Genomic DNA, 19,282 nt, shown 5'->3' with positions numbered 1-19,282 from the left:
AGCCTCTGCAGGTATGAAGTGTATGCGTACGCATCCATCGATCTTTCTGCGAAGCCGTTTCTTTCCTCGCTTTCTGAGAGAGAGAAAGAACAGAGAAGTGATGCTAACTGCTCACAAAGGGCCGCGAAATGTCCAAAATAAAGTCTTCTTTAGCTGCCTCCATGACAGCTGCCTCAGCTCCTACTTCTGTGCTGAAGACAACGTTTACGGGCTAAGTGCCTTTTTCCTGTAGCTGAGTGAGCACTTGCACGAGTAAGGCTCAGATCCCTCGCTCCTGTAACAATGATGGCAGCCGGCACTGATCTGCACTGTGGACAGCACACTACCGCATCACTGCCGTCAGGCTCTTGCTCTTAGCCCTTCTAATAAGTAGGGTAGTGGCAGGCTTGATTTCAACAAAGGTTTGCTTCTCCACTGTGGTACCCACAAGACAGTCACTATTAATTTCAGTAGCATGTTCTGTAAACCTACACTGACACATCCAGTGAGAGACGTATTTTCCTCTGCTATGGGGAATGACCTATACAATTTATTACTTCAGCAATTATGGGATGCAAAACTACCATCGATTTTTAATTCTTTTTAAGTTGTAGTCCTGCAGAAGCAAATATTTTCACTGGAAATTCTGATATACCTGAGCACAAACATCAAGCAGAGACGAAGTTAATCTTCACACCCCAATTCACAGCGAAGTCAGCTACTGCACTTCAGATATTGTACCTTAACGAGGAAGAATCAGAGCCTGTACATTTTATTAAGGATTTAATATATTTTTAAAAAGGCAACTGTGCTTTAGTTTCATTCTGATGGCAACCAGAAGTGCAGGAATGCACTTTGTACCTAAATGTAGGTCCTTTAGGTTTTAATTTTCTTTATTCACTGAAGCTTAATCAAGCAAATGAAGCTGACAAGGTTGAGCTACTAAAGTGCTTGCAGCGTAAGTCCTGGGCTACAGCTCATTCCATTCACCCACTGAATAGGAGGCAGAGGTCACACAGCATTCCTGAGGCTAAGGGTACCGCAGCCCAGCCTGGACGCTGCAGTGCTTACGGCCCTCTGAGAGCTCTTTATTTAAGCCGTCACGTTTGAGCTGTAAGCCTTTGTGAGCCCAGGCACAAAAGTACACACTCCTCCTATGAACAGCCAGAAGAGTAAAGCAGCAGCACATAACCATCAGCCTCGCAGATTAGAGATGCTTTACTCAGAAGCACTGAGAGTTTTAGCAGATTGTTGGGTTTGTAAAGGTGCGCTGTGCCCAATCTGTTTTTTCCTAACAGAGCACAAATTATTTATACTCCACAAAACCTTTAATGGCACCCACATGCATCACTCATCCTTCATTCAGAAACCGCTTTGCCCCTCAAATCCGAGGAGGTGTTTGTTTTAGTAAATAAATATGACCCACCCCCCCGTGTTTCAAGTGTGCCTTCCATATGTTTATGTCACCGCTGCCATATGTACTCTTGGCCACCTGCCTTATTGCTGTTTCTCACTATGAAATTCTCCTAGAAATGCTCATAGATTGTCAGTCCTCAGGACTACAGTAAACCTTTAAGTGCCTTTTGCTGGTTAGCACTTAGCTGCATAAATGGAGGAAGCTCTAACTTTCCTTGTAGGGCTGTAGTAAATTTGCATCTCAGACCCAGAAGAGAAACAAGAAATCATCTCAAAATGTGAAAAGATTTCCTCAGTACTTGTCAGGAAAGACTATCTCAGCGTAGCTATAAAAATCACCAAAGAGCATGGACTTCGAGTTGAAATGAAACCACAGTAATCCACTTAATTTTAAGGAAAAGGACTATCAGAGACTGTGGCTGGTCAGGAACCTTACAAGAAAGATAGACAGCTAATAGCATCACTCAACACCATGTTGGAGATTATTCATAAACTACTGTTTGTCATCTGTGTTGTTTATTGTGATGCCTTTGTTAGAAATTCCAGGACACACTCAGGCAGCTGCCTGGGCAGCTTGCAACTTCTCTTACCTTTAGAGGGGCAGATCAGAGGTAAGGCAGTGGCACTTTGAAAAAGGGATAGGGATTTTTATCGTTAGCCTTTCGGTTCACCCTGCAAAATTTATTTATTTTGGCATTTTTTGGCATTTTGCCAGAGAATTGATGTGTTGGTTCACTGCCAAGAATGAAATACAGAATCAAGCCCTAGAATTGTAGCAAAAAATATTGGATTGTTGTGTAACTTTCATTAACAAGGAAAATGGGTGTGCATAGGGGGAGGGTACACTAAAAAGGAAAAAGTCCTCATAAAAGTCAGAATTTCCCTGGCTTTCTTGAAGAACATCTGTCAGTCTGAAAACATCATTGAAAAGAATGACATTCACTTTTTTTTTTTATTTTATTTGCCATTTCATTTAAACAGTGAGAAACCAGAGAAATTTGGTCCAAATATTGAATGTGCTTCCCAGTTATCGGAGCCCTTGACTAAACAGACAAGAATACTTTCATCAGTTAGATTTGTGCAGTTTTAGCAAATTTCTGATCCCAGGAGATATGACTCATAAATATTAAATATCCAGGAAAAACATCCTGCCATGCAAATGCAACCCCTTTTGTGTCAGTACCACACAGCAACCTTAAGCCCTGCATGCATGGGGCCACAGAGGCGTTCCTTCACACTTCCCCTGCTCCATGAATATTGAGCAAACTCCAAGCAAAAGGGACCTGCTTTAACAGGAGGATATGAAAGACTCTTAACGTCCCACAGCAAACTGAATAGGGACTCTCCATAATGCTCAGACGCTGTGGCCGCTCGCTTGACTGAGTGCTGTAACTTTTAGTCCAAAACAGCACTTCCTTCTTCAGCCCTGGTCTGAAAAGGCTAAGCCTGCAATGGTTTTGAAAGCGCAAAAGTTCCTGTTTCCAAAAAACAGATTCTGGCTGTAAATCTTCAGCTGGTCTGGTCCCTCCCTTTAGCTGGAGGCCCCCAGGAAAGGCCGGTGCATCCAGAGAAGAGCTGAGAGAACACGTCTCTCTGCACGCTGCCTGGGGGAAGCTGATCTGGGTTTTGAAGGCCACTGGGCTGCAGAACACCTAAACACCCAGGCACTGAAGTCTCCCCTCGTGAGTAATGTCCTTGAGGAACTTGAGTAACGTCTTAGGAAAGAAATTGGCAAATTCTTCTATGGAATTTATTTTTAAAGTGATGTTGCCTACCGTCACTGCCAGTGTCACACAGCATTTATCAACCTGGCATGACTAGCGGCTGACTTTTTCAAGGAAATGACTAGGTTCTATACTCAAAACTAACTAAACCCTTCTGTGTGATTATATTTTAATGTAAAACGAACTATATGAAACTAGCAGGGGTTTTCATCACTAGGGAAGTGTTTTGAACATGACTCATGCCAGCCAGTTGCCTGACTTAATTTCCAAAAATTATTATTGTCGTGCAAAAAGTTCCCCTCTGCTATGGTTTCAAACTGCCAGAACAGGACTTTTCTGCAACAAAATAGGTCATTTCTGCACCAAATCAGGTACCCATTTACAAAGCCCTAAGTACCGTGGTTGTCTCAAACACTATTCACAGTTCTGAGAACACAAAGAAAAGAAGGTTTTCAGTCCTATCATAGGTATAGCAATTTTTTTAATCCATCCCTTAAACAAAAGAAAGGATGGCAGCCTGTATACTCCATCTGTCTCACTCTACTGAATGGCAATAGCACTGACTGCTGCTTGTCAGCAATATGTTTAGCAATGACTGGGACATAAAGGGCAAGGTTTTCCAAACTGACAAGAGGTTTGGCATGGTTTGAGGCCTGATGCTCAACCTGAAACTCTTTAAGCAGATCTGATTTATGGAATGTACCAAGTCCCTCAGTCTTGATTTGGGTGCCTCAAAACACATAATTTGAAATTTAAACTATCTGCTCTCCCTGTTTCATGAGGATTGTATTTTGCCAAAGATAAATCAGGCAAAACTCTTACTTGAAGTAGAAGGCAAAACAACAGGAGAGATGCATGAGGCTTTAAAATGTTAATGAATGGTGATATTGTGAATTGGACACAATTATCTGTTTTAAAAATATTTTTTTTCACTTAGAGAAGCTGGAGTTTTTAAAAAAGGTTTATTGAGATAGGGATAAGAAGAGTATTTGGGTGGCCATGTTGATACATATACTGGATAAATCACAGCATAAGATGGAGAAATTATGGTAATGAAAAGAGTGACAGAAATGGTAGATTGAGGAAGACATTGGAATAAATGAACATGGTATAATCAGGGGCAATCCCTTTGGATTTTGAGAGGGAGGAAGAGGTACCAAATTTAACAGCAGAAAGATGTAAATAGTGGAATCACATTGAGTGGGAAAAAAAGGAATGTGATGATGAAAGCTACATTCTGGTTAAGGGACAGAGAAGTGAGATAGGAAATATGCAGGCAAGACAAAATGTAGGACACCAAGGGTTTTTATAGCTGAAAGGAATGATTCCTAAATTTAAAATAATAATGATGATCAGTGAACATTTAGATGTGTTTAATCCTTATACAGTGTTGTGGTTTTGTGTGGCAAGGTTGGGGGTGGGGGGAGGACACACCTGCAGCCTGTAGAGAGAGAGGTCCACGCTGGAGCACATACAGATAACGTACAGGAGCACAGAAGAGAAAAGCTTGAGGAGAAAATAAAGTATTTCACTGTATGCATTGAGAGCTTGAATAAACAAAGACATCCAGGAGAAAATACAGGGGTTTGTTATTACTGCATGGTCCACTCCTGAGGACTGATGTAAAACCAGAGGAGCTACAGATTACTGACAAGAAAAGTAATGTTTCACTGGTGGTCCACTCTGTCAGCCCTCCCCTGTGCTTACTGTCTTTTTGTCTCAGATGCTGTGATTGACCAGTACTAAGATCTACTAGCTATTTTCCTATGGTGCAAAGCTTGCCCAGCTCATCATAAATAAACTGAGGAGGGAAAGGGGAGAAATTCTTTCAGTACTGTTGACTTCTCACCCTGATACTTAATGTTGGAAGTTGTTTCATGTAGACTTAATTTTAACTGTGCATTTTATGGTGAGTCTCACAAATGGAATAAACTACCATTGCGAAAATCTGCATAAAGGTGATTTTTCTGGAATACCTTATTTTCTTTCAGGACAATTTTAAAGAGCATTTTGATGGTGATTTCTTTCCAAGGAATTCTTCAAGGATCACAGCAAGCACTTTATAATTACTTTTTAAATTAAATATCAGATAAAGCATTTTAGTGGATAGTCAGTTTAAGCTTTCAGTAGGATCTTTGTAAAATGTTGTACAAGGTACAGGGCTTCTTTCTGTCCTTTCCCATATTGCTGGTTTTTGCTGTCTTGACCTTGCTATCAAGAGCAATGCTCAACTGCTATCCCTGCAGTAGGCTGTCGGCACATGTATAAGTCAAAAGTGTGGATGAATGTTCATTTGTCACCTTACAATGGGAAACCATAAATGAAGAAAAGCCATAAAATCTTCCTGGGACTGCTGTTTTAAATTTTGAGATTGCAAGCACTTCAAAGATGAGTCATTCATCCATCCATTCTCTCTCTTGGAAAAAGCTAAAAGAAGGCATTCTAGTATGCCATTAACAAACCCCATCAGTTAGACATTTACTACTTCTTTTTGGCCAAGCTTTTTCAAAGCAAACTGCTTAAAGAGCTCCTCTAGCCAAAAAACAATTAAATCTGAGGAGTGAGTTCATTCTTCTCTCTCCCCCAGTTCCATCACTTACACGAAGCATAAATAGCATAATGTTTTCTTGCCATGATATACCAGGAAATGATGATGTTCTTTCTGAGGAAGAGGCAGGACACAACCATGGGACTGTTAATTGTATGCAGCAATTGTTCTATTCTTCCTCTGAGATGCCCAGGACAAGCCGAACAGTACTAGCTCCTTGAAGGCCAAGTTTTTAGCAGATTCCTCAGTCCAAGTTTTGGTGCCAAATCCTTGGTTCCAACAAGACTCAGAAACTGAGCGTACATTGTGTTAGCCATTCTGGGATTAGTTGGCTCCTTACAAAGGAAAGAGGCGGCGGTGCACACACCCCAGAGCTGAGAAGATTGAGTTTCTAAGAAGAGGAGCTGTTTTTACCTGCCAGCTCTATGCCTAGTTTTCAAGCACAAATACACCCTGTCCAGTTGGGACTGAGGAAGGAAGAGGATCCAGATTTAAAATGAGAGTATGCATAAAATATTGCAGGCTACAGGGAAGGAGTGGAAAAAAATATTAACTATGTGCAGAGTAGATGGTGCATATGGCTGGAGAAGGAAAAGGCAAATATCTGGGTGGATGGAGGGGTCAGTATTTTTTCATGTGGAAAGGTGTCCTGTTTCCATTACAAAGACATATTCACTATCTATCTCAAACTTCCCCTGTGAATTTGGTCTTGCATACGGTCATTTGGGGAGGGGGGAAGAGCTTGTGTAAGATGACCTAGGAAACTTAGGACTTCTAGTTTCTAAGAAAGGAAAGGAACCTAGAAACTATTTAGAAGCTTTGTAGATGCTTTAGTTTCGCTGACTCTTGGACTTTTGCCAGTGTTTATTTGATATGGATTGCCCATAAACTCCACCACATGAAAGTTACCAAGCCTACCAAGTCTGAAGCACACCAGGATGAAACAACGTGGAGGTCAGCTGTTGGGATCTTTCAAAGACTAGGGAATGGTTTACCCTGAATATGGTAATAATGTCACTGTCCTGCAGTGGCATTATGAAAAAAATCAACTTCTGTGGTATCAAGAGGGATCTTGAGATATATCCTGCAGATGAAAGACGTAATACTATTGTAGTACAGTATACATGATGCCTGAACTTGTAATGCCAAGGGGAATTATGCTCAGAGTAGGCTAATTAATTACTTGTGTTTAATTCTGTTAGTTTTTTAGTAACAGTGTCCTATACCATAGCAGATGAGTGCTACATCTGACTTGGCACTGTTACTGCAATGAAATCATCCTTGGGGACTTCATCTGACATGCAGGGATCCTGACAGACAATTCCAACAATTTTCCATTGTATTTCTCTGACGAATCATGTGAAACATGTTTACTAGAGTCTTAAATCAGCCCAACTCCCTGCAGCTGACTATTGACACTGCCAGTCTATACTGGCAGATATCTTGTGCAAGAAGCTTTCTCTTATTCAGAAAGAACTATTTTAGACTTCCTTGACCCATCTAGGTTAGGCTTACTGGGGCCTCTTCTCTCCAAATGGTCTCAGCAAATCCAGTGCTTTAAATTTAAATCTCACGAGCTCTTCAAACCTGTGCTTTTCTATAGACTGTTTTCCAAGAGTCTTTCATGACTTTCTGGTAGAAAAGAGCTATGTCCCAGCCACTAAGCTTTAGTATGCTGCTATGCTTGGCAGCCATTTGTAGACACATCCAGAGTGAGAAAGAAAATATTTGCAATGCAATCACTTCTGTAACTGCACTCCATAGATGATATCAAATAGCTTTAAATTTGCTTTGAAGTAACTCATTTGCAAAATGCCAGCAATGTAGCCAGGGTAGAAGATACATCCATGCTGTGTAGGCACCAAGGGCAAATCTTCTCGGGTAGATTTTATGGCACTTACTCTGTGGAACTGTGTTTTATCTAATTTCAAGCCAGTTCAGCAAGTTCACAGCTACATTTCTGCTGTGGTTTGCACTAAAGATTTTATTTTTCACTGAAGGAAACACCCTTCTTCTGAAATCCTACCACCATGATGACCAGTGTAAAAACCTCACTTTCTGTGCTAATGACGGTCTTAGTCAAAGATTAAACTCCTCACATGGGACTGAATGAAAAAACGTGTGAGCAGAGGCTGAAGTTCTGAAGACACGCCTGCGGTATACAAAAGCTGTAGTTGATACTAGGCGGCCTTGTGAATAAACAGCATGACCAACACCAACATTTGGCTACAAGTCGTTCACAGTTTGTCACTCTGCACCCTAAATACCATGCACATCATATGGAGATGCTGAAGATGAAAACTCCTGCCTTAAGCAAAAGGTAAGAGCCAGGCTTGCCATCTGCACTGTTTTTTCCCTTTGTCCTTCCCCTCATCCCCCCTCCTCCCCAGGGAGCAGCAGGCACTATGCCGTTTCCTCCCGCCCCTGCAAGCAAGCTGGGATCTCCCAGGCCACTATCTCATCCTGCAGGAGCAGCTTGAACTGGTTCCCCCTTTAACACTACCTGGCTCCGTGCCCACTGTCACCCCTTTCCTGTGATCCTTCAAGGGTCTGATTAAAAACACACACACACAAAAATATATATATATATTCTTTTTTTTATGTTTTTGGTCAAGCACTGGAATGTGTAACTAAAAGAAGAAAGTCAATAACATTATGTAAACATATGCATCTCATCCAGCCAGGGTGACCACTGCAGGCCAAACATAACAAACAGACCGGATCTATTTAGATTTAAACTTATTTAAACTAAAAATTTAATTAGAGAAGCAATGTCTTTCTATTCCCTATTCCACATGGAGTGGAAGCATAGCTTCAGAACCTAAAAATAAAATCCCAAGATGGAGAGATTAATACATTTCAAAAGAGCAAGATTAAAAATGTTTGTTTCTGATGACTCTTCCAAATAATTTCAGCTACGTAAATTTCCCCTGTATAGAGTTCTTAGAAGCACATTGGGAGAGGCTAGCAAACCTGGTTTGATGTGGGTTTCATTTCAAGTCTTACAGACACGTGGCATTATAAATGAAAATCTCAGGCTTCGTTAACCGTACTGGCACAGCCCAGTAAGCTTCTCAGAAACGCCTCATCTGTGGCTGAGAGTTACCTTTGCTGAGCATCACTTCAGCTGAAACCAAGCCTCATAAATCCTCTCCTCTCCCTCCCTCCCTAAACATTACATCCAGTACAGATCAATTTTGATAAACTACAAAAGGTTTGTAGGTTTATTAGTAACCTACTGGGCCAACGGTTATGGAAACAATAATTTATGCCAGACAGTGATTTTTTTTCAATTCAGTGATTGCATTGCAGGGGTATGACATGCCTCACATTCTTCCCTAGCCACAGTGATTTCTGACCCAGAACATGAGCTTCCCTTCTAGACAGCTGAGATGTCTGTATATTCTTCCTGACTCTCATTTAGGTATTTACTAGGTTATGCCGGGCATTCAGACACAAGAAACACTCGCTGTTCAGCCTTCAATATTAATATTTACCTGTACTGAAGTTTTGGCTGACCCCTGTGAATGCACTTTCAAACATTTCATGTATCAACAGAAAACGATTTGTCTTGCTCTCTTTCCATTTCTTGAACAAAGAGGAAATGCTGACAAACATTTCTCGGCTGCAGGTCTGCTCGCGCCCATTACCTAGCGTTGCACTGAGGAAACATTCAGAGGAAGCTTGAAGCAACTTCTGCTGCTGTGGTATTGCAGCCTCAATAAAGCCCTGTGATGTGCTGCAGGCACCCAGCTGGGTGCAGGCAGAGGCTGTGCTGGCCTGTTGGTCTCTACTCTGCTGCAGATGGGAGGGTGGGGAGAAGAGTTCCGTGTAACTGCAGAAGGCTTGAGATGCCAACGAAATGTTTTGTGCGTGTCTGCTGTGTGCCATTTGTTGCTGGTGTGAATTACAGAAACACAACAGTAAAAATCTTTCTTTCTCGCTTTGAGGACAAGAGTACATGGTCCAGTGGTAATTTATAATTGCACTTTTTAGTTGCCAAGTACAATGCAGAATTTTAAGGCAGTGCTTTTTGCATGTTTCTGGGATGTCATTTGACAGCGTGGATAATTGTAAAAAATTTTACAATTCTACAGCATTGTAAGAAGAGAAAACAGCAGTGGTTTCATTTGCATGTTCTTCTTACCACACGAAGCTGTTGCGCTTGATGTTTATGGGTTACCAGGGCAACAGTTACAGATCTAGCATGATTACCTGTATCATAACACTCATCAGAGATGTGGGCAAACTTTGGAAACTTCAACACTGAGGAAATACTGCTAGTTGCTCAGAGGCAGGAGCTTTCAAAAGCTGTCTCAATGAAAATGCTGATCATCACATGCTTTTGTCACCATCCTTTAAAATGTCATTACATTATCAGTTTACCTAAAATATATTTTACTAAAAATACATTAAAGTCAAGAAAATAGTTGCTTCATCAATGCATTATCATATTTCTATAGATGTGTTCATTTAGAATAAAGTAACATGCTTTTTAGAAAAGTCTATTGTTATTTAAAGCCAGGTATATTTTTGAGCCATAACTGATACACGAAACAGCCCATAACTGTGTCCTAAAATACATTAAGAGTCCGGAGGTTGAAAATGAACTTCTACCTTGTTACTAATCTAGTCTGTTAATCAAATGACATGTTCATTGAGATTTACAGGAACCCGAACCGTCCAATATACGTGGAGTGGAGAAAGAAGGAGCTGTCACAATATCCAAATTTCAGTAAGTCAGAGAGATCCAGTTGGGAAACTTTGCAGGCATGTGGCTGTGTCGGGGTCACAAGATCAAGAGCGAGCAACTGTTTACCCTGCTCCATGGCAGTGGCAGCATGTGTTAGCAGGATTTTCTGAGTGAAGTATGAACGACCACTTTCACAGGACCCTTTCTCTGTGGAATCATTCAGCTTTTTTGTAAGAAGGAAGGCATGAGTGGCCACAGATCTTGGCACTTCTTGGCCATTGCCCCAGTCTGCATCAAGCAGCATACCTTAAATACTATTCCAAGATCTGATCCAAAACCTATCATTATTTTTATTATTACTTCATATTTATAAAGAGAAGAGAACTAAAAGTAACTGTTTCCATGTAGCCTGTTGTAATTTTGGTCCTTTTTGCAGCTGTCAATTAATGATGAGAACCAGGTTAGGGCACGCATGGTTATACAGAATTATAAAACTGACTACTGGCAGTTGTTTAAAAATGAGCATTAGGGAAATTTTGGTGTTTCCCATTCTTTGCAAGAAGCAGCCAACAAAATCCCAACCTAGTTTATGAATTTCTTTGTTGCCAGAGTGGAGGCGTGTTGATCAGATTCTCCCGTTTACTACAGAGGATGCCTGGTTGAGTAGGTAGGTGGAGGATTTCCCCCGAGCAGGGAATGATCTACTGCCACCACTGTAGCAAAGACATCTCTACTGCTTTCTCTGCCAGATTCTACCTTTCCCATGTGTGACTGGCAAGAATATCTTGGAGTCAGAGAAAGGAGAGGAAAAAACAGGGCTCAGCTATGTCTCCCCGTCTGATAAAAGGAAATACTGCCTCTCTATAGCTTTAATTGCTCCAGCTACTGGGAAGCTCCAAATAAATTAACTGCTCCTGGCCATCTACAGCTCCCACTCATTACACCGTCTAGCACTGCTGTCATGTATAGGTTGTTCAAATAGTACAAGGATCTCAAACTCATTCATCAGCTTCACTCATTTCAGTAGTCTTTACTGTGACCATATCTCAATACCTTCCTTACCTTTTTGATGTGGCATGGTGTTTTTTGAGAAGTCATTTCAAAGCCTGCACCACCTTTTACCTTCACCTTACATCTGTATTTTGAAGGGGTCCTTACTGAAGTGTATCTTCTTAGCTACAAAACCCTTGCTCTTTGTAGCCACTTTCATCATCCTGAACCCACTTCTTAAGAGCCCACAACTGTCTTCTCCAGCTAACACATTCCAGGTTTTGTTATGCCACGTGATTCCCCCACCTTTCTCAGTTTTCTGTCAGCCATCTGTGCAGGCAACCTGCCTCACTGCTGGTTGCCATGCACGCTGCTCTCCCCTGGTACCTCAGTTGCTGCACTCCCTTTCATATCTAGAAGCAGATCTTGGTCTCTTCAGTGGCTTGCTTCCTTCCCCAGATGACAAATAAAGCAGCAGTTCCAAACTCGGAAGATCCACAGCTAAAGGACAGAACTCTCTTGAAAAAGCAGTAAAGGTCCAACATTCTTACTTTGAAATTTTGCTTCTAATTCCACTGTTTTCCACAGCTGTATTCTGGAGAAGTCTGCTGCAAGGCAGTAGATTTCTCTTTGGCCCTCCACTTTCAGCTAAAAGCTCTTTCTCTACTGAAAGGTAGTAGGTAGGAGTTACTGTGACAAGCTAAACAAGACAGTTTCAAAGAAAAAAAAATATTCCTCAAATTAATCTTATTTTGTGCACATTTTAAAGAGGCCCTACAAAAGTGATTAACTCAAAATAGAGAAACTTATTCAGGGTGGGGGTTTTTTTTGGTTATTTTTTTTTTTTAAGGTTCTATCTTCATTTAGAAACTAAATCTGCAAACTGAGGCATAGGTGAGTGTCTGTTCAGGTGTGGGTGGGGGGTAACCCGTAACAGCGTGCAGGATAGTTATATGTATATATGTAAATGCATGTCTAACATTTGTTTTAAAAGCAAACTACTTTTCATGGGCAGCAACGTCTTCTGAATTGCCTTTTCTATCCAACTTAGAAAAGCAATTTCATTTGTAAACTGGCAGTTTCATCAGTTCCTTCCTTCCTGTTCCAGCAGCGGTGCAGGCTCTGAAATGACTTCTCAGAAAACATCATGGCACACCAAAATCACGAAATACTCTGGGACATAAAACTGCCCAATTCCATTTGCATCAGCTGCCCAGTTGATTAATTAATCCCAGGTTAATTAATTAATCTGAATTAATTTCTCTCTGCTGCCCTGCCGCTAACGGGCAGGCTTGGCCTCCCTCTGCCCGGCAAAGGCTGGGCACCCAGTGCTGGGGCAGGGGTGGAGGAAGGGCAGGGGGGTTGGGGGTGTCATTGCCGCCCTTGTAAAGAGCCTTCGACCGGGAGGAGACGTTGGCCCCGCAGGGATTCATGGGGGGAAGTGGGGCTTTCCCCTAGAGCCCTGGCTCCGGGAGGGGCCAGGTGGCACAGCTGCTGGCCAGCATCAGCCCCACGGCCACCTCAGGGGGCAGCAGCCGGGAGATGGCTTCGTCCTCCGGACCGAAACTCACACTTTGGGGTTTAAGGAGCAATTAGCAACACCAAACTAAGCTGCTCCTCCTCCCTAGCCGCGCAGCGGACGGGTGTTGGCAGGATGCTGCTGGTACTGAGAACGGGCAGGTGGGAACGAAAGAGCGGCGGAACGGGCGAGGAGGCGCTCGGGGAGTCAGCCGGGAGGACCGGGCTGAGTACCGGCTGCGCGAATGGCGTCGTTGCGGGTGCTGGAGCTCTACAGCGGCATTGGGGGGATGCACCAGGCCCTGAAAGGTACTGGCGAGCGGCCGTCACGGCTGCGTTCCTCGGTGCTCGCTGCTGCCGCAGCCCTGCCGTGCGCCGCCCCCGGCCCGCCTCCTCGCCCACCCCACCTCGAGGGCGCCATCTTCTCGATGGGACCCCGGCCCCTGGAGGGAGGTTGTGTAGGGCGCCATCTTCTCGGTGGGGCGGGCTAAGACGGACCCTTACCTCCCGCAGCCGGAGTGTCGCCCCCTTGCTTGTTTCTACATGCTCTGTCTCCGCAGGTGCTGTGTGGAAGGAAGCTGTGGGGCAGAAGACTGGCTTAGTCCCCTCATCCCAAACCTTTGGAGGCACGGCCTCCCCCTCCACAGGGGCAGGGAAAGGGCCTCATGGCGATGGGGCTAGTGCTGTCTCACTGGCCGGCGCTCAGGGGCTGCACGATGGCGGGCTGGGTCGTTGGGGGGATTGGTAACAGGGTTCGGTTAGTGATGTGTTTGCATTAGAGGTACATGGCTGTAAACTTATGGAGTGTATGACACAGTTCCTGGCATGCTGGGTGTCACCAGGTACCCAGGAGCACACTGGAACGGAAAGCAGAGATCCATGGTCATTGTTTAGTCCAGGCAGCTGCTCCTGGGAAGGCTGTTACAGTGTTTGTTTCTACATACTCTGCCTTCTACTGAGGCACCCCTGCTGCTGGGATCAGGGTCATGCAGATGCAGGGGATGATAAATTAGCTGGGGTGTCCATTGGAGTGGGTGCAGACTTGGTTTTCATGGCCCAGTTAGGTAAATAGCTGATACATGATCTGGTAGTAGCCTGACTGTTTGGGGTTGGTATAACATTTTATAAGTATGAAAACTGAATATGGAGTTTAAACTGGTATAGAGAGTTCATGCTAGAGCATGTGTCTGTGTGAGTTTTTGATTTGGTACAATGAACCTTGGAGCTCAATTTGCTGAATTGTTAAAGCATCACCTGATGACCTTCAGCCAGTCCTGTGGTTCCCAGTGACTGGGCTTCCCCAAAAAAAAACCCGAGTGAGAGTTACTGATTTTTCTTTGTAAATTGTCCTGGGTCTTGTTACTTAAAAGTCTCACATTTTTTTGTGTTTGTATATATATATATAAACTTAAATATCTGTGTGTATATATGTATATACACTTCAACAGACATTTGTATAATTTATGAGACTCACCATAATAATTTTAACTATGAGTCTTCAGATACTTAAGCCTTCCTAAGCCTTAGCAGCTCTTAGATTGTCATCTACAGGAAAGACCATTGTCATACAAACATGAAGTGAAAACTCACCCTGTTATTTTTCCAGATAGCTGTGTAAAGGTTATGTTTACAGAGTAGACTCCACTGTACTTATAATTGGCAGTGTAGCACTTCTACTATATAATTTTTGCCTTAATATGTACATGTTTTATAAATTTGTAATGTATAAGAATACAGAACATACCAAATAGGTACCTAGTTACTGCAAATAATCCTAACCACTTGTTGTAAGGATGCATTTGCCTTATTTTCAGAGACATCCTTAAAGTGTTAAGAGTAATATATCAGTGTATGGAACTGCAGATTTTGGAATCGTTACCAAATGAAAGGAGGGTGTAATACATTGTGTGAAGTGTATATAGCTGTAATGGTAATGCTGCTTTTCTAGTAGTCTTGTTTCTGAAGTGATAGGGAACATCCATATGTTACAGAGAGTTTCCACATTTCCATCAAATGCTGACTGGTTACTGAAACTTACTGGTTTCTTACACCGTGATCCTTCGCTCAGCTATTTGTCATGTGTTGGTGTGTGGATGTATGAAAAAAAATCTTTACCAAATGGTACCTTTCTGTGTTCTTAACATGATAATAGATATCTGGGGAATGTTGGGTAACGTGCTGCAAGAGTTAATAAATTGTATTTCCAGATTTGACATCCTGTGGATGGCTACCTAAGAAAGCATCATTTACAGTACAGTAGAATACTTAAAAGAATGGGAATATTGGGAATGCAGCCTTAGAAGATTGTCAGAATATGGTAAACTTGTGTCCAATTGATAGTTACTGTGCACAGGAAGGGTTGAGAGCACAAGTCACCTTTTTATCTTGTGTTGTTGGAGGGTGAAGGAATCAACCAACCCCCTTGTAGTATTTACTGAAAGGGTACATTTATTTTCAGGCTTGCTCTTTCTGAACTTGCTGAACAAATGCATCAGTGTCAGCACATGTTGTAATTTCTGTTACTGTGGGTTTGCATTTGAGTGAAGAAATGACAGTAAGCAAGAATAGTGAGACCTATAGTGGTATCAGCCAAAGCAGGCGAAAGGACTGTGTATAAAAGGAGACTTACTATTTATGTGAATGACCCTGGATAATACTAAATGGTTACATTCCAGTTGAAGTTTGCCAAGAGGATAGCTACAATACTACTTGCATTACAGTTGGTGTAAGTTTATTTTTTTGCAAATCTAGGCGATTACTTTTCTGGGAATCATATGAGAACTCAGCCCATGGGCATTGTGTTGTCTTGGAAAAAGTCCAAACCATACACTTGTAGATAAAAATCTTGGTTTGAGTGCTGTTAAAACTAACAGCCAGGAAACTCAAATAAAAAGGCTTCTATGCAGTTTGCATTGACTTAAGTATTTAATGACAGATCGTTATATAAAACTGGTTCTGATGAATTGAATGGCATTCAGGAATAAGGATATAGCCAGGCATTTTGCTAATTTCTGCTCTTCTTTCTTAAGTCTTTTAAACATCTGGATTCAGTTTTCCTACACATTTTATAAAGGAACAAAGTAAGGTCAAAGGGGATTTAGATGTTTGCTTATGTGGAAATCAAGCAGAAAAAAAGTGAATGTTCCTTTGAAAGTACTTTTTCCTATATAATAATAGGGTTTCTTATATATTTTAGGTCTATATGTATATATGAAACCATGCTATTTGAAAATGTCTCTGATTTTTGATTGTTTTGTTGGGTTTTTTTTGGTTTTGTTACTTTTTAGCGAGTGACACATTGAAGGCTTTGGGGGGACCTCATTGCAGCCTTCCAGTACCTGAAGGGAGCATATAAAGAGGAGGGGAATCAACTTTTTGAAAGGGTAGATAATGGCAGGACAAGGGGGAATGGATTAAAGCTAAACAAAGGAAGGTTTAGATTAGATATTAGGGGGAAGTTCTTTACAGAGGGTGGTGAGGTGCTGGAACAGGCTGCCCAGAGAGGTGGTGGATGCCCCATCTCTGGAGGTGTTCAAGACCAGGTTGGATGGGGCCCTGGGCAGCCTTGTGTAGATCCAGGTCTGAGGTTGGTGGCCCTGCCTGTGGCAGGGGGTTGGAGCTCTATGATCCTTGGGGTCCCGTCCAACCCAGGCCATTCCGTGATTCTAGGATTGTTTGGCATCTCCTATTTAAATCAAGTATGGGAGTGCTAGAAGGGTTTTTTCAATCTAAGTATGAAGCTTGAAAAAAGCCCTTCATTTCACCAGTGCTTTGACAAACCAGATACAGAAGAGATGATGATGATTATGTATAACACTTTTATTTTCTTGGTATGGTTTCTAGTGGATATATACAGCCAAGAAAAAATAATGGGAACATGTAGAAAAGAGAGGGAGCGTGGAATACTTCAGTGGCAGCACCCCAGGAAAGCTGCTTTTACTACAAAAGAGATTCTGCAACCCTGGCAAGTTTCTGGCTCTGTGTTAGTTCCTGACTGTGATATGTAGCCAGCTTTGTGGCCAGTTATGTTTAGCAGAGCAAACATAACGTCCTGCTTTTCTGTAAAATTGCTAGTGTTTTCACTTGGCAAATAACGTTTGGGTTTTTTTCCAGGAAATATGACACCGGTTTTTCTACCTTGAGGCCTTTTTGGCTGTGATCTTTCATCAGTTTAATTTCAGGATAGCATGTCTTGAGCTTGCAGGATAAGGATGCTTATTGTTTTGGCAGCAGTCATTAAAGTAAAATCCATTTGGCACCATATAGTATGCAATTCATTTTGAGATTGTCCTTGCCTACAGTAAGAAATAATTGAGTTTTAATAAATTTCCTGGAGTTTATACTCTGTTTATTAACAGTATGTTGAAGTTACTAGTATGTAGTTACAGAGTTGAATGAGGGGTTTGACACTGCAGAGAATGCTGTTCATGAATCTAGATGTCACTGCAAAACTCAAAAAGAAAGGTCTTGGGGATTCTCTAGCTCTGTGTTGATACTTCAGCTGTAGATAATTCAGCATTCCTAGTTTCAGATTTTGAATGCTTTATAGTGGTATTTTAAATTTAACGGGAAAGACATGCAAAAAGGTACAGTTTAGAAAGTTGACCTTGATGGAAGTTGGCAATCAGAGAGTTTGATCGTGTTCACACTCTTGAAAGATTGAAGGAGCTAAGAGATGGGAGTGCATTTCTCCCTTCTTTCCACTCTGTGCATTAAGCCCTGCAGGCTTGGTAAAGGTTGATGTTCAGATCACATATGCCTAAACCTACAATAGTATATAAATAAAGAATATATTCACACACGTATGTATATAGAGTGCAGAGTTTCTGCAGTGAAGAGTGCGGTGGTTTATTTTTAGAAAATCTATGGCTACAAATTCATTTCCTTAGCAACTTTCCATCAAACAAACAGCCTGCTCCTTCTCATTCCCAACAAAACAAACTTAAATTGGCTTATTAACTTAGGCAGTTTTCCCATGAAAAATGGGTTCCAGGTCTGCCCCAAGTGTTTTTGATCTGCCTGGTCACTGAGAAAAGTCTCTGTGCATAAAATGTGAAAAGGACATCTTGTAAAAAATACAGTAGTTTTGCAGTGATGAAGATGGTGATATTTTCCCCCTGCAGTTGTTACCGTTCAATTTTACAGAACATGAATTCATCTGTTGTAGTCTGTTGTCTCAGGTTGCATTTGTTTTATTTGGTTATCTCTCTGAATTACATAGTGTAAGCTGGTGTGCGTGGTTACACTGAGCACAGCTGTCTCAGGAGGAGAGGCAGAGGAGACAGAGCTGGCAGGCAGCTTCAGTGCTCAACACAACGCAAAAGAAAAATGTTGCTGCTTTGAGCATGTTTTTACACCTAAACTCACTTAGACATAATGCTTCTCTAAAATATAGCCCTTCACAGCACAGGATGGTGCCAGCTGTGCTATAATGTAAATTTGCAAAGTTTTATATGGGTGAACACGAACAAATATTGTACAAATAGAACGGTGAAAATAGTTGCCGAGTGTCCTGCAGGAAGCAAGTACCAAGTTTACTTACAGTCGTGTTGACTGTAGCCATGGGCAGTTCAGCCTAATCATTTCAGCCAAAAGCTGACAACTCCTAAATAAAATCTTTACTCTCTATTTTAAAAGGAAATGGGACATGTGACTAATCTTCCTTTTCCCATCTGTTTCCATGTACCTGTTAGAATAGATAATTATTCTGGTCTGATTTTGGAAAATACGCTGAGTTCTGCCAGGCTCTGCCCTTGGTGCAGCGCTGCAGATTTCATGTGCTCTGCTGATATTGATGATTCTACTGCAAAAATAGAGTGGCGAATATAAACAGATCTATGTTAATGTTAAGGTTTGCTGGAAACATGTGACAAAGGAATTGATTCTGACAAGGAAAAGAAGAGATGCTGTAATGTCAGAAATCTTATTTTCGGTGGTTGAAGTTGACACCCTTCGGGTTTTTCCAAGCCAGAAACTAAAGCATGTGTCCTGTTTTCCTTTGTTTCAAATGCCGCACTTTGCAATCATTTCAGCAGCATCTCTTGCACTGGATTGACGACTACATTGTTGAAACAGCTTGTAAGCGTTATGTATACAGCAAGATAGAGTTGGGCCTCAAAGTTTGATTGCTGCCACTTTAGGTGATTTAAATAACTGTTAAAGAGTTTCTATTATGTGGATCCTAGTTTTAAGACTCAAGTGTGAAATCAGTACTGTCCTAATAGGTAGTACAAATTTGAGCTCACCTACTTGTAGCCAAAAAAGTGTATTACAATCTAGTCTACCTAGAAGTAACACCCCCTCAGTATCTTCCCCGTCATGTCTCTGGCTTCCTTTTGAGCTACATCTTTTTCAGAAATGTGAAGTCTTGTGTGGCGCTGAGGAATATTACAAATCAAGTATTCCAGCAGATAC

The 19,282-nt window shown here is 41.8% G+C and overlaps 1 protein-coding gene across 1 annotated transcript in view; it reads left to right on the top strand.

Annotated features, from left to right (window-relative positions):
* Window positions 1-13,113: 13,113 nt before the first annotated feature.
* Window positions 13,114-19,282, top strand: part of TRDMT1 (tRNA aspartic acid methyltransferase 1) — a gene marked incomplete at its 5' end in the record, with an annotated part of 28,386 nt that continues 22,217 nt past the window's right edge. Inside the window, one exon of the mRNA XM_084279959.1 lies at window positions 13,114-13,177. Within this exon, the coding sequence (XP_084136085.1) occupies window positions 13,114-13,177 (64 nt within the window). The remainder of the gene's footprint in view (window positions 13,178-19,282) is intronic.

Source organism: Gallinula chloropus, assembly GCF_964237585.1.
Source record: "Gallinula chloropus genome assembly, chromosome: 2".
Taxonomy (NCBI): Eukaryota; Metazoa; Chordata; class Aves; order Gruiformes; family Rallidae; genus Gallinula; species Gallinula chloropus.
This window is presented reverse-complemented; position numbering and strand designations above follow the sequence as displayed.